The sequence below is a fragment of the Oryzias latipes genome, chromosome 9 (genome assembly GCF_053564925.1).
Source record: "Oryzias latipes strain Hd-rR chromosome 9, Olatipes_Hd-rR_3.1".
Classification (NCBI taxonomy): Eukaryota; Metazoa; Chordata; class Actinopteri; order Beloniformes; family Adrianichthyidae; genus Oryzias; species Oryzias latipes.
The window spans coordinates 14,099,294-14,124,455 of NC_136245.1; the positions used below are offsets into that span (position 1 = coordinate 14,099,294).

At 40.0% G+C, this 25,162-nt stretch overlaps 1 protein-coding gene across 7 annotated transcripts in view; it reads left to right on the forward strand.

Annotated features, from left to right (window-relative positions):
- cabin1 (calcineurin binding protein 1) overlaps positions 1 to 24,634 on the forward strand; it is a 46,068-nt gene extending 21,434 nt beyond the window's left edge. For 5 of the 7 annotated variants that reach the window (XM_023958653.2, XM_011479449.4, XM_023958654.2 and 2 more), the window contains 8 exons: positions 8,908 to 9,071; positions 9,156 to 9,252; positions 9,366 to 10,049; positions 13,382 to 13,456; positions 18,355 to 18,616; positions 21,049 to 21,207; positions 21,849 to 22,051; positions 22,142 to 24,634. In XM_023958653.2, the coding sequence (XP_023814421.1) occupies positions 8,908 to 9,071; positions 9,156 to 9,252; positions 9,366 to 10,049; positions 13,382 to 13,456; positions 18,355 to 18,616; positions 21,049 to 21,207; positions 21,849 to 22,051; positions 22,142 to 22,285 (1,788 nt within the window). In that variant the 3' untranslated portion in view covers positions 22,286 to 24,634. The remainder of the gene's footprint in view (positions 1 to 8,907; positions 9,072 to 9,155; positions 9,253 to 9,365; positions 10,050 to 13,381; positions 13,457 to 18,354; positions 18,617 to 21,048; positions 21,208 to 21,848; positions 22,052 to 22,141) is intronic. The other 2 variants (XM_023958652.2, XM_078952696.1) reach the window with 1 other exon arrangement.
- The last annotated feature ends 528 nt before the right edge of the window (positions 24,635 to 25,162 follow it).

The following is a 25,162-nucleotide window of genomic DNA, read 5'->3' on the forward strand; positions in this document are numbered from 1 at the left end:
CTTGGAAAAACCTGCTCTATATAAAAAGAAATGCCATGAAAAAAAATATTATCACAAACATGTTAACAAAACGTAGCAGGGCAAGATGGGTTGCTCTGCCAATGTAGTGACTGAGTAATAGCTGTTTATTAATTACTTAATAGAAATCTATGGGATTTTGGTTTATTGGATCCAGCGGCCACTTCCCTCTAGGAAACGCAAGGGGAGAACTCAATCCAGTTTTTGTATATAGTCGGTGGTCTTCATATGACAGTGCTCTAGGTATCTGCATAATTGTTTCCAAATGCAGTTATTTATATAAGGAGGAATTCCCTTTGTATGAAAAATTATTCTGTGGATTTGGTCAGAAGGATCTTATATTTTAAAGACCTGTATCTTATGGAACGCAACTAAAAGAAGGAAATAGGAAGTGCTGCAATGATTTGTCATTTCAGGAAGATTATTGGACTGTTGCCTGTGACCGTCTGCTTTGCCTTTTCACTCATACTATTAATTTCATCCAGCTGGATGCACAAAACTCTGTAAAGATCACTGGATACAGATTCTTCTATAATTGGAATTACCCAGTGGGAAATTCTTGTGTTGTTTGCCCCTGAGAACCGCAAAGTCACTTCTGGTTTACAGAGGAACAGTTACTGTCTAAACCAAATCTTGGTTCTGCATTTAGCTTCCTCATTGCTATGAGTGGGTACTATAATTCTATTTCCAAAAAATCACTACTTGTTCCTTATTTATTTTTCAAAGTCAAAAGTTTATAATCTTGGTTAAAGATGAGTTAATATATTCTAGATATGTAGTCAATCAAATTAGTTTTTTTTTTTTTAATTGACACTTTTTTCTCAGATTGTAGAGTCAAATACCGATTTCAGAAGATGGTTTGGCATTAACCTGATGATGTGACGTGAGCCAGGTTTGAGCTGGAGAAGAGCTCTGCTTTGCTTTGGCTCCCACAGGGTTCTCAGAGAGCCCCTTCTGGAAGCAAACCTGCTGTCCTGCCGTTCCAACTGTTGGAGCTTTACTGTTCCCTGAACCGCCCCCTGCCTTCACCATACGACAATGTAAACATTTCTAATCTGGAATCAAGCATGCCTGTTTTTTAGGAATTTTTGAAAGTAGTGCATATATATATATCAATCAAACATCCCTCACCTCCCCTAAGTCTACAGTGGCTGCAGGAAAAGAAAAGATTCCCTCTTAAAACATTTTTTTCTTTTTTTTCCCCTCTTCTTGTCTGCCTTAAAGTACTTCCACAGTGAAGTGTTTGGCCATTAATACGTCATGTGTGAAGGTTCACCTAGTTTCTGGTGTCAACCAGACAAGTGAACTCTCTTCCACCTGAAAACAAAAGTCTCTGCTCACATTCTAGTGAACACTGGCATGGGTTGCTACAGTTTAACCCACACAGCCTGTTCAGCAAACTGAGCGGTGAGACGGAATTCGAATAAGTGACATGAGATGTGTGCGTTTTGAGTAGGGATAATAGAAGCTCTTTTCTCAACATTGAAGAAGCAGTATACAGGAAAAGGCTGGAAAATACCTTGTTGGTAAACAGAATAGTTTGGAGTTGGGCCCTATCTGTATCATAGCCAGTGGATTAGAGGAGGAAACAGTTTTCCTCTGTTGATGCTTTTGTTTCTATATTTTATCTGTTGGTCCGCACTTGTTTTGGCCGGTACTATCCCAGAAATGCAGCTGTTTCAACTTTGAGATGTTTGGAGGTGGTTTGGTTTGCTCCAGAGGGTGCAGTTTGAAACCTAAATGAAATAAAAGATACCACTTTTCTTAATGGTCTTCTCATTCCAAAATGACCTTAGACCTCCAGACTTTTATTGTGAAGGTCTTTTGTAGACATGTTTAGGAGAGTAACCTTGGTATGAATAAAAACGGATACTTCTAGTTAGGCCTGCACAATATACCGCAAATTTATCGTTATCGCGACATCAAGCTGTGCAATATGCATACCGCAAAAGACGGCGAAAATCGCAATAAATGGTTACCTTGACCCTTGTGCTATCCTAGGCCATTTAACATTGGGAGTGGGGTCATCTAGACCCACTAGACAGTGCACTGAACCTTTTTTCTTCAATGATTTGTGATCTTCACTGGTGTCCATGGATTACATGAAATCTTTACACCTTTATCCACCTTTGTCATGGTAGGGATAACACGTCAAAGTAAGGGGGGGGGGTCATCTAAGATAGCACAAGGGTTAAATGTGCTAAAACAAACTCATGGCAGCTTGAAATATTGAATAAATGAAATAAATCCCTTTATGCATTTAACCAATCGGAAGGACCAGTTTACGCTGTTGATCAATCAGATGAGCCCTTTTATGTTTGATGTTTGCCTCCTATGTCGAAAAGGGTCATTTGGAGTATAATTTTTATACTGTTGCATTGAAATGGAAATGATGTTTTTGGTTGGTTCGATATTTGTTTATATATATATACCGCAAATTATATCGTTATCGCAATATTAATCACCAATATCGCATATCGCGAGTTTTCCTCATATCGCGCAGCCCTACTTCTAGTTAATTATTCACATATTAAAAGCATTGTTTTTTATTGTTTTATTTCTGCAAGCCAATAATTCTAAATGGTTAACACTAAAACTTGAATGTCAAGTTGCCAATGTAGGACACGATGCCCTACTTTTCCTTCTTGCTTTGGCAGCACTGAATGAACAGAGGCCTCTATAAAGTAGCCTACATACGGCTGTAAAGAAATGATCCACGAGTTTCTGTTGCATAATTTATCAAAAGGCTGTCAAAGCAACTGATTTCAAGGAACAACTCATTTACAGGAAAAAAGCCTGCAACAATTCAGTATCTTTTCACCATTTTTTAGTATTATGAAAATGTTGTTTTGATGAAATTCATGACTTTAGTAAACATCTGGATAATGGTGTGCTTGAATGCGAACTGTAATTAATATTTTATTCCTTAAAAGACTTTCTCGTTTTATGGGCTTGACCTTATGTCTATAACTAAAAGCATCCAGCACATCATTTAATTCACCTAAAGAAATGTATTCCCAAAAACCAAAGAGGAAAGTTGAGGGATGCTGTAAAGAGTAAAGCAGGTCCTCCTGCTGCTTAGTATTTCTGTTGAGTATCTGTGAGTAGTCTCTGCACATGTACGTAGGCGCTGTGTTGCCGCCTGCTTCCTCCATGCTGTTCGGTACACCACACATTCATACTCACGTCTTGCTTACATATTCTTCCGCCCACTCGCACACTTACTCTCAAGGCTCCACGGGAAAGTGGATGTTCACCACTTTCGGGTCCGTTTAAATCCAGTGTGTCATTTTTCACAAGTTTTCTCACCTCTGAAGTGTTGTTTTTTTATTATTTTTGTTTTTATAGATCAGGTGAGCATGTTTGTTGGCTGATTAGAGAGAAAAACATTTGCATTTCTTGTAAGGGTTGCATGTTCAGTTATGCAACGTAAGGGTAGAAGAACTCCACTCAGGAAAACCTTATGTTTTTATTTGACTTTTTTTTCCCTCTTCTGTTTTGTTAAAGGGAGGTTTTTGGTCCATTCACGTTTGCTTTGTGGAAGCTTACTTTTAGATTTGCATTAGGGCTGTTACTGTGCTGTGCTGGAAATGACCTATTTTGCCTTCTGTTCTGTAACTGGTCGAGCTCACAGGTTTACAAGTGTTTTTTGTTAGCACAACAGGAAGCGGGAAAGACGAGGTGTGTGTTTGATCTGGAGCCAGCGGTGGTGGTATAAACAGAGCTGAAAGGCGGGACCAGAGGACAGTCAGGGCTGCCCTCAGTGCCTCACTGAGGAATTGTGGGAACACAACACATCTGTTCTCATCTAAACTTCTTTATAGGCCTTATTTATCGAGACCAAAAGCATTCTAATACCCGGATGAAGCTGCTCTTTCTTGTTTATGTTCTCTGGGTGATCATGCACCACCCCTCTCTGGGCCTTTTTTTCACTCTACTCATCTGTGTTTCACTTTTTTTTCCTTTCATCACTCCCTCTTTCTGTCACTCCCTTGCTTGTACATGTATCTTGTGAGTGAACACAAAAGGGCGGGATTTTCTCTGCCGCAGGGCGATTGGTTGTAGGAAGTCGTCACTGATTGGCTGTGGACTGTAAGTAGTGGGACAGAAAGGACGAGAGGAGGGGGCGCGGGGGACTCCAGTAATCTGGGGTTAGGGGAGAGAGAGCGGTGCCCCAGTGCGTGGGTGTTTTTGTTTTGAGATGGCACCTTTTTTAACCCAAGAGAAGAACGAGTCAGCTTGTCTGTCAGCTGCGTATTGAGAATTTTGGCGCCGACTCCAGTGTCGTGTCTCGTCTTTTCTATACCGCCCCATTTTTTTCTTGTTCCAGTTCTGCCATGTGCAGCTGCGCTTCCCTCCCTTCCTCTTGAGCGGCTCTCGCTGCCCTGACACCCAAATGCAGCACGGTGCGCGCGCGCTCACAGCGCGAGCCTCTTCTAGGGGCGGAGTAGCTTTCAGGGCTGCTGCTCCTGTTTGTAAACGGCAGAAAACTCTGCGAGCAAACTAGCGCAGGCTCTGTGGAGTAGCTTTCTTTGGTGATGGTGAGTTTTTTCTGTTTTTCGGACATATATGAGATTTTAAAAAAAGCTTTACGAGCGTAAAAACGAAGAGTTTCATATTGGGTTCAGGATGTTTCCTTCTTTCTTTGACTCTCATTTCCGTTGGGTAGGAGGAAATCTAGTTACAACAAATGTACACATTTCACTTATATCTTTTTAAACGCACAATGTTCGGTCGGTGCGGTTATTTGTCAGTTCAGCAAAATGTGAGTTGCTGCACTTCACGTTCATCAACCAATGGCTGCAACTTTTTTTTCTTGTTTTTGGCTTTTGGCCCTCCTGTCGTCATTGGCATGTTCGAACATGTTAGTGGAAGAGATGAGGCAAAAGGTCCTTTTTTAATTTCTCCTCATTAGCCAGCATTGGGACTTGGCTTTTCTCAAACCCATGTTAACCCTAAAACATTATTTCTACTTATTTTTTAAATGTTCTCTATTTTTTTATTGTATCGACGTCTTTGCCTTGTACCATTTTGTGCAGAGGTTTTAACATTATCTAAATTTCTTTTGTTTGTGAGGTATCTTTATCTGAGTCATCTTGGCTGGATGATGCATTGGTCACATCTTTGCCAAAGCTATGATTTCAGATATCATATTTCCTATCACCACAAAGAAATGAGAGAAGAAAAAAAGATGCTTTAAAAATTTATTATTTCAGCTAAAGCCTCATAAATCTGCTTAGTTGGTATGGCACTCTATAATCTGAATAAATCTATTGCTCTGCTTGCCCTAAAGAGATTTGCAGCCATTGATGGTTGTCCGAAGAACATCTCCGCTGTAAAAATGTTGTTTTTCCAAGTGAGCAGTGCAGCCTGCCCCTCATCAAACAGGCCCCTCTCTCATTTGGAGATTTTTCATAATCTGTACATTGAAAGGTTTAAACCCTCTCAAGCTGTTTGATTCCAGAACGATCTGCCTTTAGAGTAAGATTTACTGACCCACATGAATCTGGTTGTTGTGGATGGGAAGCTTAAAAACAGAAAATTAATATTTTTTTCTTTTAGAGGAGGTTTAGATGACCAGATCTGAAGCCATTTTGGTTAAAAAGCTTCAACTCTGTCCTCAGGAATGTGGTGTGTGTTTTTTTCTTGTTTCTTCCCATTGGCTTTAAAATGTCATTTGACAATCTGTAACTGTGTGGCAGGAACACTCTGTCTGGTCTTTATGCCTCAGCAGAAGATAAAACCATGCCATTTGTTCTGATTGTTCTGATATCTTGGTCTTTTTTGGTCACAAACACAGTTGGAGTTTGTGGCAGAGCTCTGTGTCACATGCTTTCGCAGTGCACCTGAATTCTGCCTCGTCCACCATCTACACTCACAGTAGAACCTCACAGGGCTGAACCTCGCCTCGGTTTACCTGCTGAGTGAGCATGTGCTTCTTCAAAAGGTAGACTCCTCTGTCCAAAAAGAAAAAAGTCATCAGGCCTTTTTGCAGAGAAAGATGGTTTCATTGGCAGCTAGTCTGCTGGCCTGTAATATGGACAGAACTAAACACTAATGAGGTTGCTCATCAGGTTCACCCAGAAAGTTCAGACTCCCTCACTTCCTCCTTCACACCTGCTACATGGCTCCTTGCAGCATTTCCGTCCTCTTATTAGGGCCCTTCATCTTTGTGCGGTTTCACTCATTATTTTCCTACACATTGATACAGTAAAATAGGACAACAGTTAAGCTTTTCCTGCATAAAAAAAGCTGAAAGTCACCCTATGACAAGTTTCTACAATACAAACGTTCCCAGGGGTGTTTTAATTAAGTTTATGAAAATTTTAACCAAAATCCCACAACCTATAGGTTTAAAAAAAGCCATATTTCATGTTTATCTGAAGCTGTTGTTTCCAAAATCTTCTCCACATGGATGTTGCCGTTGGTGTTGAGCCTGTGACCCCCCCCCCCCCCCCCCCCCCCTCTGCTAGCTGTGTCTTGCATGAGTGAATAGTATAAACACATCTTTAATGTCGTCTAACTGCAAACTAAAATTAAAACTGCTGAAAAAAAACAAGGACAGATTTACTAGAGGACTGCAGGTTGACAGAAAATGCACCTTGTTTTCCTAAGTCTGCCTTCAGGTGATTCATTTTTGTATGAAATCGGAACAAAACCGGTTTGTGGTCGCAAACTGGCAACATGCAGAACAGCTCGTTAGCATAGCATTATAGCGTCAGTGTTTAGCCCCCTACACTATCACTGCTGTCTCCAAATCAACACTTTTTATATAACTCTCTGCTGTGAGTCCAGCTACCGTAGTTCTTTCTGGATCCCTTTAAAACCGCTACAAGTCCTGCTGTTCCTCAGCCTATACTAAACGCTATACAGGAAGTGTACAGAAGTTACTGGGGGGTGGAGGTGGGGTACACTTTATGCGTCATGTGTTTTTCTTTCTCGGCCCTGAGGAAGAAGCCCCTCTTTGCTTGCTGCTGTTTTCATGTCTGCTTGCTGTATTAGACGGACGGCCTGACCTTACTGCATACAGCAGAAGCAAAAGAAAGCGGAGTGCTGGGAAAGTAAATCTTGATTTTCCAAAAAATAGTCTAGAACAACAAATTTTAATTAATCGATAAAAATCGATTTATCGTCCAGACCTACTTATTACTTTAACATTTAGGCTAAATCGCACCAGCAAGCAGCACTGGCTGTGACCCATAACTGATTTGATGCTAGCACAGGCAGATTGTGGAATTTACTTGCACAGCAAATAAAATGAAATGCCAAAAAGAAAGTGACTATTCACGTGTAAATTTCAAAATATGTGTGGAGAGTGCTGAGCTTTTTCCTTGGCTGCACGGACCCAGAGGAAGAGTTAAGTTTAGAATTGGGGGTTATGGTTAAGCTGCGTTAACATCGGACGCAATTCACATGGGCACTTTCAATGTTAAGTCAATGATCTGAGGTCCTGTGGCGCGATTTGAGCGGCGGGTGTAATGCGAAAGTCTGGCATCAGCACAATTTCAGTGGCACGGTGCAATTTGATACCCGGGTACACCCTGGACAGTGTGTCGCAGGGCCCTGGAGCGATGGCGATCACTACGCTGGCTTCTGGGAGGCGAGCTGGTGGCTAGACAGAGATCTACTGCGGGATGGGGAGCCAGCCTGCTCGGGTCTCTGAACTGCATGAGATTTTTCTTATTTTCATCGAGGCAATAATAACAAAGGTCTCCTGATTTATTCTTGTTTGTATTTTTACCCTCTCTGGTTAATGCGGGACAATAAGCCTTCAAACTCGATCAGAGAGAAAACACAAATGCGGAAAACAGATCTGGGACTTTAACTTTAAGTTTAATTTTAAAAATGTGTGACCAACAACAAAAATCAGCCTTGGATGCACTTAAAATACGTGCAGGCAATGCAGGAATGTGCCATTTTCTCTTCTCCTGCACCTGAGCTTGAGTGCACCCTGGATGGGGCAGATTAGGGACCTTCGCATGCACCCCTGGGCCTTTGTGACATCACAATGGCTCATTAATTCAAACCAAGCGTTTTTGCGACACTGTGATAGGCAGCGATTTAAAAGGAGAAATACTCAGAAATGCAAAAAAGAAATGATTTCTTATTACTTTTATTGTCTTTCACAAGAAAAACGCCACTAAAAAACTTTTTAAAAAAAACGTGATTTTCATTGGAGGGGACTTTAAAGACAAAAAAACACCAACAACAAACAATTCCAAGCATTTTGGTATCTCCTTTTTCAAACCATTTGGACTTCCTATGTTATTTAGAATAATTTGAGGAAACTGAAATACATCTCTCAATAGTGAAGCACGGAAATATAATTTATCTCATTGCTAATTCAGCTTGTCATTAAAAACCAACGCAAAATGTTTATAAAAAAAAGGATCAAGATTTAGTTTGAAATAAATAAAACAACTCTTTGGTTTGTTATAGCATTTATCACTAATGCAATCAGGATTGATACATGTGTGCAAGCTTATGTATGGATTTTCAATGGGCTGCTTACATAACGTGATTCACTGAGCTCATTTTTAATATTCAAATATGCCAATGGATTTAATGATTTAATGACCAGCATCTCTACATCCAGGACCTGGCTTGATCATTTTAGTCTCATCTGCCTTGAAATCTTGCTAACCGACCAAATGTTGTTCTATCAGGGTTTCGAAATTTATGGTTGTACTTCCCGTGTGTTTATCCTTAGTTTTAAGTATTATCTCAACCATAAATAGATTATGTGTTGCTGTTTTTTTCCCACTAATTTCCGCTGTTTGAGAACTGTGCAGGATTGCATTTTTGTAGAAAATGGATTGTCGTTCAAACTTGGCTCACATGCGTTTTGTGCATCTCGTCCTTACAACACTTTCTCCTTGTTCCCTCCAGGGCATCTGGCGTATTCCAGTAGATGAAATTGATCGCCCGGGAAGTTTTGCATCACATATGAACCGATCTATCGTGCTCTTGCTGGAGGTGCTGTCTCTCCTTAAAGACCACGATACCCTGCTGAAAATCTCTTTCATGCTGCACAGAACCCCCGACCAAGGAAAGTAAGAGTTGGAGTTTTCACACTTTTTTTCCCCAGTATGTGTTCTGCATTTGTTCCATGACACTTTCCTTTCTGTTCTCTTAAGGAAGTATTTGCGGGATGTTGATCGTCAGGTTTTGGCCAAAAGAGCATTTTTCCTAACTGTAAAAGTCCTGGAAGACAATCTGAATACTCTGACAGGGGTAAGGGGGAGCACAATTTACTCTGTTTGCAGTTGTGAGCACTTTGCTTTTGTAGATGTCTGGGATGAGTTCATTTGATCTTTTTTATGGGATATATTTTATTTCTTTTTCAGCTGACTGAACAGCATCACAAAGCTCCTGTGCTTTCAATGGGGGAGATGACCACAACTGATACATCTAACAGGCCTAATTCAGAGGACAGCAAGTATGCACTGCCTAAAAAGCCTGGGCTCTCAGACGGAGCATGTGCTTCCAACATCGACCCCAGAGAAGCTTCTCAGGCACGGCTTGCTACACCACCGCTGTCGACAGACAAAGGGGCCAATGTTCAGGAGGGCTTTCCTGGGAATGTGGAGACTATTGGGAATGAGAGGCGCAAAGCAGGACAGGAGGAACCCATGGAGCTGCCTGCTGGTCCCTGGAGAAAGCCCATAACTACCACCAATTCTCAGGTTAACCAAATGGAAGCTGAGAGCTCCACAAGTTGCTTAGAACTCGTGCAGAAAACGACTGAAAACTCTCGGACACCAGACTTGTCTCTAGAAGAGCTTACCATCAGTTCCAGACAGCAGCAGCTTCTAGGCTCAGGACCAAAGATTACAGTTGCAAGCAGTGGAACAGATCAGAACTTACTAAGAAAGCAAAATCGGAAAAGAAAACTTATAGATGATGTGGAGTCTGGAAAAACCCTGTTACTTGATGCGTATAGAGTATGGCAGCAAGGCCAGAAAATCATGACCTATGACCTGGGCCGCATTGAGAAGATCATGTCGGAGACATACATGCTCATAAAACAGGTAGGCTTCCTTCAGATTTGTTGTGCATACTGGAACAGAATTACTGTTTGAACCAAAGGCATTGTTTTTTTGTTTTTTGTTTGCTTGCAAAGTCATGTGTGCTTTTAATAGTGTGTTCTGAAATGGTTTTGGTTTTGGGAAACCCCTTTAACACCCACATTAGTAAAACCAGAAAAAGGGAATTCCCCTCCTTTAATTTTTAAGAAAGCCTTTGTTTTTACTCACAATACCTAAAATACAACTATGAGTGTTTTTTGTTGTTGTGGAAACACAGGCCTTTGATTTTAAATGAACCCCTGCTGAGTTTTTTAAGAGACTTACGGCTCACACTTTTTCTGCTTTTTCTGCACTTTTGAGACAACAAGCTCCACACACACACACACACACACACACACACACGCACACACAAACACCCAATTTAATATATAAATATATATATTTATATATATATAACACCGAAGGTTTGGACACACCTTCTCATTCAAAGATATTTCTTTTTTTTCATGACTATGAAAATTGTAGAGTCACAAAAGGTGGCTACTATGAAGAACCAACAATGACATATTTTCATTTGTTTCACACTTTTTAGTTATGTATATAATTCCACATGTTTTCATTCATAGTTTGATGCCTTCAGTGTGATTCTACAATTTTCATAGTCATGAAAATAAAGAAAACTCTTTGAATGAGAAGGTGTGACAGTGTGTGTGTCTCTGTGTGTGTTTTCGGGCGGTACGTGCATGTGTGTGCGCGCTCTGATGTCCCTTTTCCTGGATGATGTCTTTTGGCTTTAAGCTGTAGTAGTTCGTGTCCACAAGGGGAGCCCGTTTAGCTCGTGCTGGTTTGCGGCACCTTCCGTCCACCCTGAAGGCAGATCTACATTTCACAGACCTTAACCTACTAGTTTGTTTTAAGGAACAGCTCCCCTTTATTCTCTAACTCTTCCTATGTTAATAAATGACGGTCTGTCAAAGGGGTTTCCTAAACTTTTCTGGCATTAAATGGTTGCATTCATACGGCTTTGTAACGTTTCCTCTGTTCCTAATCGAGCTTTTCAGCTTGTTTATCAATCAGTCCTTTAGGACAGGGGTGCTCACACTTTTTTGGCGTGTGAGCTACTTTTGAATCGACAATGTCTTGAAGATCTACCTATATATATATATATATATATATATAAGTACTATTAGTAAATGTTTGTTCGTTGTGTTTATTAGTAACATTATTGTTTATGTACCGATGATTAAAAACTACACAGTGAGATTACACAAAGATACTTTAGTATTAACAGATGAGGCGTTTTATTACAGAGACAGAAAGCAGCAACCATCGTATTTCCTGCTCTGCTGTAAACTGTGCAATGGGGGAAGCATCATGGCTTTTCAAAGGCGCTGCTGGCTCCGTGCGAAGCGCGCGCCACGTAAAAAACAGCTTCCTAAATGAGCTCGCATTTATCAGGCGAGAACTGCAGAGCTGATAGCAGGAGGAGACACGCGGGGCGGCTTCAATAAACGCTCCGCGGTCTTCTGCTGGGAACTTGACGTGACGCGGGGCAGAGAGCAACTCTCTTATGACAGAAAGTTCGCGCTCAGTGTTTTTAAACACGCGTCTGCAGCGACGTATGCATCAGAGGATGTCCGATTGGCCGTTCTGCATGTCAATCAAGTCCCGTACTTCTCGATGAGGATTTTGATTGGCTGGTGGATTTTTAAGAAGTACTTTCTTTTTTTTATCCTCTGTCCTCTGATCTACCCTCATGTCCTTGACGATCGACTGGTCGATCGCGATCGACGTAATGAGCACCCCTGCTTTAGGATATCTTTTATGTCAAAACATATATTGTATGTATTGGGTTTTGAACATTTCACTTCTAGATATTTTAACCCTTTACAATGGAAAAAATGCATTCATAGTTTGCATTAAATTAGAATTAAGAATAAATTAAGAATTATGTTTGTAAACATCTACAAAGACTTTGTCATAGACATGTCCTTGAGTGTGGTCCCCATAGCTCAACACATGGAATGATTGTGGATTAAAATTAGGCCTGCACAATATACCGCAAATTTATCGTTATCGCAAGATCAAGCTGTGCAATATGCATATCGCAAAACACAGCAAAAATTGCAATAAATGGTTACCTTAAATGTGCTAAAACAATCTTTTGGCAGCTTAAATTATTTAACGAATCAAATAAATCCCTTTATGCATTTGACCAATCGGATAGACTCTTTAGCATTGTTGACCAATCAGATGGAGCCCTTTTATGTTAGATGTTCCCTCCTATGTCAACAAGGGTCCTTTGGAGTACAATTCTTAAACTGTTGCAATAAAATGGGAATGATGTTTTTGGTTGTTTCGCTATTTGTTTATATACCGCAAATGATATCGTTATCGCAATATTAATCCCTCATATCGCATATCGCAAGTTTTCTTCATATCGTGCAGCCCTAATTAAAATTGGTAGTTATTATTAGTTCATGATTTAGCTGAAAGCAACCAGACAGCTTTTGCCTTATGTGATACTCAGTCCTTCATCAAACGTAGCAAAGACAGATCAGTTTGTTTTTTAACACAAGGAAGTGTAAAAACTGGATGCAAATATAAAACTGAGAGAATTTATTTCATAGTAGCAGTTTGTGCTTTTGGCTGAAATGTCTTTTATCATTGAATTAGTTGAGGTCTTTATTTATACTTGTTTCTATATGCAGTTTGAGTAAAGGGTTACCTAAAGCCTATGGAGGAAAGAAATGCTGCATAAGCATCCTCTACAAGCAGCCAGTAACACATTCTTTGACAGCAGTTGTAGCACCAGGAACGCTTTGAAAAGTCAAACGGGGATGCTGCCAAATCCATCCCTTTAGGGGTCCCTGAGGTGTTTGCAAACAAGCTGCTGGATTGAACATGGTATAAATCTTGTTCACACAGCTGTTAGGGCTGCACTGCATCCAAGCTTGCCAACTCCCACACAAGCGCTCGCTGACTTGGACTGCAAAGTGTTCTTACTTTTACTAATTATGAGAGACGGACCCTCATAGGACATCCAGCTGGTTACATAAAGGCGGTCGATCTCTGATCGGAAAATTGCAGGTTCGATTCCTGCCTTGCCCACCCCATATGTCAAAGTGTTCTTGGTAAGACGCTGTGCCCCAACTTTCCTCTGGTGAAAGGTTGGGGCCATTGTTCGGCAACGGAGCCACCATCAGTGTGTGAATGTGTGTGTAAAAGGCTGAATGGGACTGTAACTGTAAAGCGCCATTTACATTCTTTTGGGGAAAAATAGTTCTAAAAAACATAACTTTGTGCCTTCACTGATCGCTTGTTTTTCATTTTAGGTGGATGAAGATGTAGCCCTGGACCAAGCTGTAAAATTCTGCCAGATACAGTTGGCAACCTCTGCACAAAGACAGGTACCTTTTCTCTTTCTCTTTGTTATTTTACCGTTTTTTGCCCTCCATTATTTTATCCTGCACAGTTTTTACTAAAAGGCGCATGCTCAGTGGTTAAGGTCAAGTCTCACCAATTATGAATGTGAAGCCAGGACCAAGTTCCTCACATCTTCACCCACTGTTTGCATTTTGGGAGCAACTAAATCTGCAGAACTATGTGCATGACCAACAAACCAACAAATTTGTCCAGAATAAACTTTAAGCATTGTGCAACTTTTATTCTTCTACAGGTTTAATAATCATGCTTTTTTTTAATATGATCATTTTATTTTAAATTACTTCTAAAAATGCTTAATTTCAAAATTATTTTTCGGCCATCAGCTTAAGTGGTTCTATGTAATATAATATTTCAGCTGGGGCTCTCTGAAAAAAAAACGAGGTGGGATGATTTGCCCACCTCTAGATAAAAAGCAGCAGCTGAAGTAAAACATTTTTTTGCTGCTCATATTTGCACTATAAGCAGACGGCTTCCTAAAGACCCAAGATTGTGTTTTAACAGATCTGCCATGATAATGCTTCTTTTCTCTTCAAAAGAGCTAACGGGAAAGAGCCCGTAAGTGTAACTGTAATATAGAAAATAGTAATCTTACGTTGCTGGTACAGTGATGGATAAATGAGTAATACTTTCACAGTTGTAGATGAAAACATTTAGCACCATTATGCTGCTTTTATTGCATTTAACCCTGTAGCTATAGCCATATGCATAAATGATGTGTCAGTACTATTCCCAGAGTTATTCACTGATTCTAGTAAAGCCCTTAGATTAATTTACAATTTGTTTAATTATTTTAAGGCTGTTGGCAATTTAATACATGGAAATCATTCGTATCAGAGCTCAGATCAAAACTGAACTCATCTGCATGGAAACCTTTGGATTTGGAGTCAGTCACATGGGTTTCTGCAGACGTAAAAAAATGTCTAAATCCCATTAACATGTTTACTTTAAACAGCTTATGTAATTAGGCAGAGTTCCTTGAAGACACTACATACTGTTTCACTATCATCTCTCTGATTATCATAAATTAAACAATTTTGTAGTATTGCTTTCAACAAACAAAAACCCTAACAAAATTGTTTCAAATGGTCCAGAGACCGAACAGTTTCAGCCTTTATGTTTTTTTAAACTGAGCCATTAATACTCATTTTGACATTTTGAATGCTTTGGCCACTTTTTTCTGAACACTCATCTGTTTCACTTCTCTGCTAACCAAAGAAAATCTCACCTATGATTCCTAAAGCAACCTGAACGTGACAAAAAAGACTAATTAAGTTGACTGAAAATCAGAGATTGGCTTTACATTTATGTTGACCAGAATCATACTTGGACAGGCGTGGATTATGATCATTTCCATCCATTCATCTTCAGAACCTGCTGAATCCCTTTCAGGGTCACTAGGATGGTGGAACCAACTCAGCTACTGTTGGGCCAAGTACATGCTGAGCAGGTCACCAGTGTGTTGTAGGGCCACCCCATCACTCACATTCACACCAAGGGACAATTTAGAACCATCAGTGAACCTAATAAGCATGCTTTCAGGCTGTGACACTATACACAACTTTCGAAATATAAGAAATAGTCTGAGACTAACATCAAAACACTGTCCTTCAGTGAACCCTGATCTAGATCCAGGAGCTGAAGCTTTCTGGAAAATTCCTTCCACAAAGCATTATTATTTTTTTGTGTTGCAAGTATTGTTAGTTTGCAAAGAGCTTATGTTCCAATTAACTGCATTAAACTGTTGCAAGTGACATTGTTTTTTCAAGCATTAGTTTTGTTTTATTGATTCTGTTAAACAAAAATTCAAAAAACTGTCTTGATTCTATATGGTTAATTTTGAGTAAATCTTGATTTATCAGTTCTTTTGCCACTTAAGTTAATACAGAAACCGTCTTTTCAGTAGCAGATGGCTATGGACCAGTTTGTCCATTTTTATGAAATCTCCCCAGATCTAGTAGAAGGGTAGCAGAAGTTCTATATCTATGTTCTTCGTCAAACCATCAGGGTTTTTTTTTTCCTGGTTCTGTGTCGGTGTCTCCCTCTTCCTCTCATCCCTCCTCCTGCCCACACAGTCATCAAGGGTCTCTCTGCCCACATCCTGTTGTCACGGTGATGTTCCCTCTACCTCAGACTCATGAGAAGTAGATGTTGGCGAAATAAACCTGTTCTCTTGTTTTGAGTGATCACGCCACGCTTTTCTCTGCATTACAGTTTTTCAGAGTTGATGTTTTTAGGGATTGTGTCGTTTTAGCATCTTCACATTTGATAAAGTTATTTTTTAATCTCTTTTTGCTAAATGGCTCCATGGATTTTTCTGAAATGTTTTTTCTTTTTAATTTACACAAACCTTAAAATCAGCTGTGTGCTGTTAAACTTTGAACAGATCTTAATAAAAGATTGCTGAAAGCTTTTGCAAAATTACAGTGATGTCCTAATGAGAGAAATTCATTCCTTCTGTCTGCCAGAAAAAACCTCTTTTGTCGGGTAGAACACATAATGGTCATCAGTAGTCGTGCTAATTAGGCTGTATGATGTAGTAGTTGGAGTTCTTGTGTGTTCTATTGGTGAATAAGATGAGTGCTTTCTCCTCCTGTTGTTTCATACAAGCTCTGCTAATATGCTATTTTTGGGTTAGCAGCCTCAATACTTGTTTGGGTTTAGCAACACTTTTATGTAATGTAGAGATCGCAGCAGAAAGATGAGGAAACACATTTTGTCTTTCTTATGGGTTTCTAATTATTAGGACAAAGTCATTATCATTTGTTCTCTCTTTAATGAAGACAGTTGTCTTACTTTCACAGTTCCACAACTTTTATTCTTTTATTATATTGATTATAACTATTATCTGAAAATGAGAACTGGACTGAGTGACTCCTCCCCCCTCGCATCCAAACAGGATGGCTCTTAGAAGCCAAAATCCCATAGACTTCTTTTGAGAAATAAACATCTATTCATCACTCAGTCATTATATTTGTCAGACTAACTATTCTTGCTCTATTACCTTTAACATGTTCTTGCTAATTCTTTTTTTTCCCATATTTCTTCTGTAGTGCAAGTTATAAACTGCCCAATCAGATCCCTCAATAAAAGTATGTGGTCTCACATTGAACTTTCAAGACGATTGCACACATTTTCCCACAACACAGCATGGTGTCGGATGCATAACCCAGTGGGTAATTAAATGTTTTGGCTAAAGTTGGTCTAAAGCAGGGGTGCCCAAATCCAGGCCTACATGTTTTCCAACCAACCTGCCATTGAAGCTCCTTATTTGCTGAACTGACCTGATCTAGGTTCAGTAGCAGATGAGGCAGGATCTCTGGAAAACCAGCAGGAGGCCGGCCCTCAAGGCCTGGAGTTTGATACCCCTGGGCGAAAACCTTTTGAAAGACACCAAAGCTGAGGTCCCATGGTCCTGGGGTGGCCTTTTCAGAGCTCAGATCTCAATTTAGAAACTGTAAAGAAGCAATCAAGATAAATGTTCATGCTTTAGCTTGATTTAAATGAGTGGCTCAAAGACATGTGCCCACTGACACCATGTATGCTTCCATGAATGGTTGTTGTTGTTCAGCTAACAGTTAATGAGGTTAAGCTAATAATTAAAGTCAGACAGATACATTCTAAGTAATGGAATTTCTGTTTTAAATGATCAAATCTGCAATATATTATAGTTGAGCATAACTGAACCAAATAAACTAAAGCTGCTTGATCTGATGGGGTCTCTAGAAGCCTCTTTTTGTGTTTGTGTTGTTTTGTTATGGTTTTGACCCTGGGTATGGAGCTAAGTAATTGCTGCACGCTTAAATTTTCTCAGGCGCAGTGTTTCCCTCATGCATGCAGTCCAGCTGACTTGTTGGTTCTTGGCTGGCGATGTTTAATTCATGAGATGTGAATCATCAAAGCTGGCTTCGTGCTTGAAGCTGCTGCTCTACTTTGTGCTGAAGGATCTGCTCCTGCCTCAGACTGCTCTTTTTACCTGACCTGCACAGGCACCTCTGTTCCAGTCCTTTGGGTGCTTCCATCATATCCATCTCTGATTCTGACCACCGTTTGATTTTTAACTACCAGCCAAACGCTCTGAAAACATTAGATTGTTGTGATGGATCTATTCTTTCTTAGCTTGTCAGTGGGCGATGTGGCTGTGAGCAGAGCTCCTAGCTTTTTATAGTTTCAACAAATCTTGGAAACGGTAAACTCATTAGTTAATGCCACAGCCTTACTTCTTAACCATGTCTGTTAAATAAGTCTTGCTCAGTCGTATGTAAATTTTAAATGTAATTTTACCACAAAACTGGTGGTCTTGCCATGTTCAGTTTTAAATAGATTTAGTTGTTCTCGTCCAACTTTTCAGAAATCCATTTTAAATGAAAAACTGAGAAGCTTTGTTCATTTCTTTTTAACTGGGCTCCTCTGCGTTACCATGACAGCGACTGCAGAAGCAAGGCTGGCTGTTTTCAGAGGCTGTTTGTGCAGCTCTTGTGTTTATAAGTGGTCCTCCAAAAAACCCAGGAAAGTGGCTCAGAGGGATGTTGTGTAGTGTGGAGCTGAGTCCACCAGCACCCAGCACAATGTCCAGCACCAAGACTTTATTGCTCTGCACACGCGGAGGACTACATCGCTTCTGAAGGATGTCATTACCTCTCGTAGAGAGCCTGGACTAATACTGCAGATGTATGTTTGAAAGTACTCTGCTATTGACTGTATCCACAGCACCAAGATTCAAGGCAAAAAGAGGCGTTGTTCTCAGAAACCTGCCAGAGTTTTGGACGATTGGCATTTCCTAAAAAACCCCTGTGGTCAGCGACTTGGATTTTTTTTTTTTTTGACAACTGTGGTTTCCCTTTCCTTTTTTTTTTTCTTATAGCAGTCCTCTGGCGATGCCCCATCAACACCTAAATACACCAAGGAGCACAGAGAGATCTTCTTCCCCACGTCTTTGCCCACTCCTGTCCTGCTCAGCCACTCCACCATCCACCCACTGTCCACCAAGGACGCTCAAGCCAAAGCGGTGTGTGAGCCTCTGAGCAAGATGTCCAGACCTCCCGTCTCAAGCTTTCACGATCAGCTTCAGCACAGGAGAGCAGCCGGCCAGTCTGCTGCTGTCATGGCCTTTTCACCATACACAGGTGAAGCTCTCTTTGTTTTCGAGGTGTTTCATTTTCTTTTAGTGTTTCATTTTTAGTTCAGATCTCTGCTCTATTTGAAGTGACTGTTTTCTGCAACTTTGTTGCCTTGTTGATATGAATGTGAAATCAAATTCAGCATGTCTTGAAACTTTTCTATATTAGAGAATGCAACAATGACTAATTAAAGCTGAACTAATGAGACTATTAGAGATGATTTGGCCCAACCTGCACTTTTTACAGCATTATACATGATCATTATAGCATATTTTGGTTTTTCTCTCTATATTTCCATCATGTATTTCCTTTTTATATTAATTGCATTACTGTCTTAGACTCAAATACATGGAGGTGATCTGTGGCATTTACAACCTGAATGCTCTAGGAAACAGACACAGATGAACCTTGTACAGTCTCCAGGCTTCCACAGACTTTCTGCCAATAAAATCCCTGGAAAATCACTGTCATGGTAACCAAAGTGATTGACAAATTCCCCAAACAAGCTGGTAAAAATGTAAATAACAGAACATTATAAGGTCATTACTGCACTTTCTAGCATTTACATGGTATAACAGCTTTCAGTGATATCTAGGTAACTCAGTCAGCTGATGAATGTGGAACCTAACCTAACAAAACAAGCTGCTGGTCTGAAGGGTAGAAGATGCTGAACATCTTCTTGAACATGTTCATGATACCTGGCTTGTCTTTGTGGCACATTCTTAAAGTTGGTGGGGCAAACATGCAGCTAAAAAAGGATTATTGATCAAGATTATGATGATACTATTGTAATGCCATTCCACGTAGGTAATGGAATTTTTATTTTTAATCCTTAGATGCAAACTTTTATAGAATGAAAAATACAAGATTTTGTTCAAATAAACTTTAGAAGGTTTTTTTTTTTTTTGCTCCACTTGGCTTCTGGTGGGATTATTACTGAACATTTGTGACACTCCATCATATGAAAACATTCAAAAGTGTAAATGCATTGTTTACAGAACTCTAATTTTCTAAGATCATGCTTTTAAAACGGATTTGAGTTTATAGATTCACTGTATAATCCATACTTTGATATTATGCTTTTCAACAGCTCAGTGTTGTGGGTAACATAAGACTCATACAGGTTTGTTCAAAAGCCCACAGATTACCATACTTTCCGGACTATAAGTCGCTCCGGAGTATAAGTCGCACCAGCCCAAAAATGCATTATAAAGTAGAAAAAAACAGATAAGTCGCACTGGACTATAAGTCGCATTTTGACGGGAAATTTATTTGACAAAATCTGAGACCAACATATAATAACTTGCATAACCTCATATGACACAATCATAGCAGACTGTTTATCTCATAATTTCACAGTAATTCTTTCTCATACTTATTTATTTATTCCTTTCATGAAGCATCATTAGCCAACTAATACTCTGTTTTCATCCTGTATTTGTAGAAACAGTTGTCATTTTTATTGCATTTCTGAATCTATGAAATCATTGGAAAATAGAATATTGTGTTTTTAGCCTTCAAGATCTTACTGTAAAGAAAAGTTTGCTGATTCTCTGAGTCACTTAACATACTCTTAACACTTAACATACCTCATACATCAAATTGACCCAGGAACATCATCTCTGTTCCTCACAAATGAACATAACAGGAGGGTTAACAATGTGTTTATTTCAATTTATTTCTAATATAAGTCGCTGCGGAGTATAAGTCGCACCCCTTGCCAAACTATGAAAAAAAGGGCGACTTATAGTCCGGAAAATACGGTAGTGAAATGTAACAGTTGATTCTTCTTTGATTGCCAGACGCTGGGCCATGGTCCCACTTCCAAATTGTCTTGGTATTTTCCCAATTTGCAGATTGGTTAAGATCGTTTACATGTTTGCAGCTGGTTGCTTCATGTTAGGTTCATGGAGCTGGATGACCTTTGAAGTCTGTGTACATTCATGGAAAAAGCTTGTTTGCATGGAGGTGGGTGTTTACCTGCAAACATGCACGTGTTTGCATAAAGCAACACCTCGTCTAACACCCATCAATGTGTGTTACGCAATGGTTTCCTAGGCAACGTTATGGGAGAAGCCTGAAAAGTATCAGAGCAATTGTTTTCATGTGTGAGTGCAGCAGGGCTGCAGAGACATTTTTTTTGCAGACGCAGCAAACACTCATCTAATGAGCAAAACAAAAAATCATTTTCTAGATTTCTGTTATTTTCTGACACAAAAAGGCTAAAATGGAGTTGTTGCGATCTCAGGGGTGAAGGGAAATTTTTTTTCTTTGGAGTTTGTTGTGTAAATGTAGCTGTGTTTTAGTCAACAGTATTTGGATTTAAACTTTTTTTTTTAAATGTTTTTTTTAACCTTTTTTTCTTTAACCTTTAACCTTTTAACCATTATAGTTATGTGACCCGTGGAGCTACTAAAATCTTGTGCTTCACCTCACAGAGGAGCGGGAGGACCCCACAGAGGGGCTCTTGTATCGTCAGCAGGAGTCGCATCTTTGTCAGCAGATGAAACTGGCGTCGGTGTCCCCGGGCCAACAACCTGCTGCCAGCTGGCTCCAGGAGGAAACTGCAACATGTAGCACCACACAACCCTGCCCAGGTCAGTGTTTCAATTTAGAACGTGGCAAGGTTTTTGGAATTAAAGACCCACTCCAATTACATTTCTCTTGGTCTTTTTAGCATGTTCTTGTGGCATTTTTCTGATGATGGAGGACATATATAAAGAAAAATAGGCTTAAAATTGTGTTTTGGGGTATTTCTTATTGAAATCAGTTAATCGGAAGGAAAAATGCTGTCTGGAGGGAATGAAAACCAGTGTAAAAAAAAAAAGCTTGTAGCAGTGATGTAGAAGCTACAACCTGCGGGCAACAAGCTCCCTGCTCTATTGTGCTGCATACACTTGTAAACAACTACATCCATCTGACTGTACAGCTGTAACAAAACAAAACAATAAAACTGTACAGCTGGATAGCTGTTGCATCGGTAATGTTAGTATGGGGATGTGATGGACTGTAAGCTAGTGGGGATTGGATTTACTCCATACCAACAGTCCTGCCTACAACTCAAAAGCGAATTTCTAATGAACTCCTGCCGCTCTGCAGAAACTATGTTCTAGAAAACGACACAGGCTTTTTGATTTTGGCAAAAAAAAAAACTGCATCATCAGAAATAAAAGGCCCCGGGAACTTTAAACCGCTATAAAAAAGTTTTAGGATTCTGAAAATTCTCTCTGGGTTCCAGACAAGCTGCCGTATGCCAGCAGCGAGCAGTCAAAGCTTCCAGATCCCAGCCGAATCCGCTCCAAAATCCCAGCAAATATGCCAAAGCTTTTCATCCCCTCCCTTGTGACCAAGTTTCCCCCAGAAATCACGGTGACACCTCCGACTCCCACACTCCTCTCACCGAAAGGCAGCATTTCAGAGGAAACCAAACAAAGGCTGAAGGTACGCTCTAAATATGAGCAGCATTTGCACATGCTGAGCCTGTTCTAGTCCTGTTCTCAACGGAGACCTCTGCTGTTTGCTCTCACACAGAACGTTATCTTGTCCTCCCAGTCGGCCGCCACAGTCAAGAAAGACTGCCTGAGCCAGCCTGCATTAGAGGTGCAGGAGACGTCCAGCCAGGAGTCGTCTCTGGAGAGCGAGTCGGACGAAGAGGATGACTACATGGACGTTTGAGCCTGTGAAGGCCTCGTGTGCACGCTAAAACTGAAACCTTGTCACAACCCAGTCTGTCTCTGCCAAACCCCCGTGTATGCCAGTTTTTGAAAAAAAAAAAAGAAAAGGAATGATCTATGCCTCTGCTGCTGTTGATGCTTATGCCCCCAGAAACAACCTGACAGTGGTGACAGTGATGGTGCATGACAGACTGAGACGGCTTTGGTGTCTCAAATGTACCATTTATGCATATCACCTTGTGGAACTCTCCTGCTCTTTACTGGACGTGGATTTTTTTTTAAAAGAGCCTTAAAGCCTACAAGAATAAGTTTGATGCATCTTTTGTATACTATGTGCTTACTGTATCTCCAAGCTGCAGCTAAATCCTGGCTTCGGCGGCTCACCAACCAGAGGTTCCAGTTTAAGTGAGCGCTCAGCAGCATGCTCCTGCTGTCCTTTTCTTTGGTTGTTTACTGTGGCATGACGTTGAATTGCTACACGTTATATTTGTCTTTGAAGTGAAAGGCGGCGGGCGACTACACTCGAGGTTCATGGGTGAGATAACCAGCCACAAAGCCTCACAACATGTAGCAGATTGAGAAATGTTTACACTAAACATTTTGGATGTTTTTTCTTTTCTGTTTAAACTGAACTTTGTGCTATTTTTGTACTGACTTGTATTGTATTTTTGTATATATTTATATATACATATATATATATATTTTTTCTTTAGTGTGCATTTGTAGCTGAGAAGACTGGTTCTTACCAGAGAGGCATCTCGTCACCAGCACTAATATTCAGAGGGGCTTTCACTTTCGAGAAGCTTTTGTCCATATTGTGTTCCAAAAATCGTTTTGGCTTTAAAGAGTTTTCACACGAGGATCATTTCAGTTCCAGTAAAAGTCAGACACGGACCGGCCCGGCTCACAGGTGCCAGACGAATCCTTCCTGATCTCAAGAATGTTTGAAGGCTCCAGAAGGACTGACGATGCCTTTCCATGGAAGCCGTTTGTCCCAGTTCCTGTTAAACTCAGTGGAAGACAACAGAATGTTTTTAAAAGATTTTCTATGAAAAGAAAGAATTATTCTTTTTCTTGGAAGCCGTTTCCTTTTTTTTGTCCTTCATGTTTCAGGGAGGTCCATTAGCACCCTGGGCTGTGGAACAGTGGGCGTCAGGAAGGGCTTCGGCGTAAAACCTCTACCAAATCCTCCTGTAAAGCACTTTACTCTCATTTTCCTCCACTCATCCCCATCCTTTTCATTCTCCTTAACTTCCACTCCAAAATATATCTTTGTGCTTCCTCTACACCCTACAGTCTCTAACCTCTGAACACATTTGAATCATCTCAATGATCTCAATATTTGACATTCATATTTTCAGTTCTCACATGTCCAACTCTTCTTTCTGTCTCTTCTTCACTTTAAATCTCATCACTCTGTTCAAGTCTGGTCTGTTTCATTCTTTTTTACCGCTATAGTCAGCTTTCAAACCAAAGTCCGGTGCTGTGTGCTTTGTTCCCTTTCTCTCCCTGATCAATGAACAGAAGTTCACCTGTGCTCCTTCTTTTACAGGAACTCAATTTTTCTGGCTCTCTTTAGGTAAAAACGGCTTACTCTCCATTTTTATCCTTTGTAAAAAATCGCCCACCCACTGCCCTGTACTACTGAACACCGAGCCTATCCATCACGTCTCTACTGCTCCTGAAGTCTGTTTCACTCTCATTCACATCAGGCTCCAGAGTTTTTTATGTCAGTTTGATCTGAAACCATTTTTATGCCGGATGTCCTTCCAGACACAACCCACTGCTTTTAATCAGACTGTAGGCCAACACAGAAAAAAAATGGATCCAAGTTTGTTTTTAATCCTATATGGTACTGATGATCACTTTGGGTGAATAATGCAAAAAAAATCATCCATATATGATCCAAATTGAAACTAGGTGAAGACCTATTAGAATGTTACTTTAACATGATAGCAAAATTTTTTAATCATTAAAAAGGCAACCGGGAACATTTTCATTCCGGGTGATGGGTTTCATATCAAGAAGTGAATTTTCATAGAAATTCTTTGGATTTCTAAACTTCAGGTACTTGGATTGATAAATGTAATTGTTTCAGTTTTCCACAGGGGGGCAGTATCACACTTGTCATTTGTGGTGCTGATTCCAAGAAACAGTGAAAGAAGGAAGGATTAAAAGTTCAGTGTAAAACCTCAACTGGCAAAAAATCATTTCAGAGAATTCTTGGAGTTCATGGAAGGATGTAGGTGTGTTGATTCGGTCATGTTTCTGATTAAGAAAGCGTTGAAGCTGAATGTTTGACAGGATTTTGCTTCTCTTAAATGGGACATTAAACCATTCCTTTGCTGTCTCTTGTCTCATGTATACTGTGTAGAACTGCAGTGGAGGTCACGGTGGTATTGCTTAAGCAGAGGGTGTGGGTCACCCAGAGAGCTGGGAAACATCAACTAAAGAGACCATTCCTCAAAGCAGCCCTAAAGATTAAAAATACACAAGCACTAAGGGGTCAATTGTACAAAAAACGTTAATAGTTTGAACCCAACAACAAAAAGGTTATGTCTTACATATTTTCATTTAATAAGGGGTTGGTTTGGAGTTAAAGTTTGTGAAGGAAAAAAGAAATAGTTGCCTTTTTTGTGATTTTCTTAAGCTTGTCATTTTTAAATGTTGACACAATTCCTGACATTTTCAAAGAATTTCGGTTTAGCTTTAACCAAATTCTTGATATTCATGTTTGAGTGAGAAGGAACGTCAAACAGCTATCATGGCTGAGCTTTCGCCTTTAATGAGAATGTTTTTTAACACATTAAAGTTCCTTTTTTAGCCCAGATGATGATCTGTGCTGGTGGATACCTGATAACTGATGTGAACATAAAAA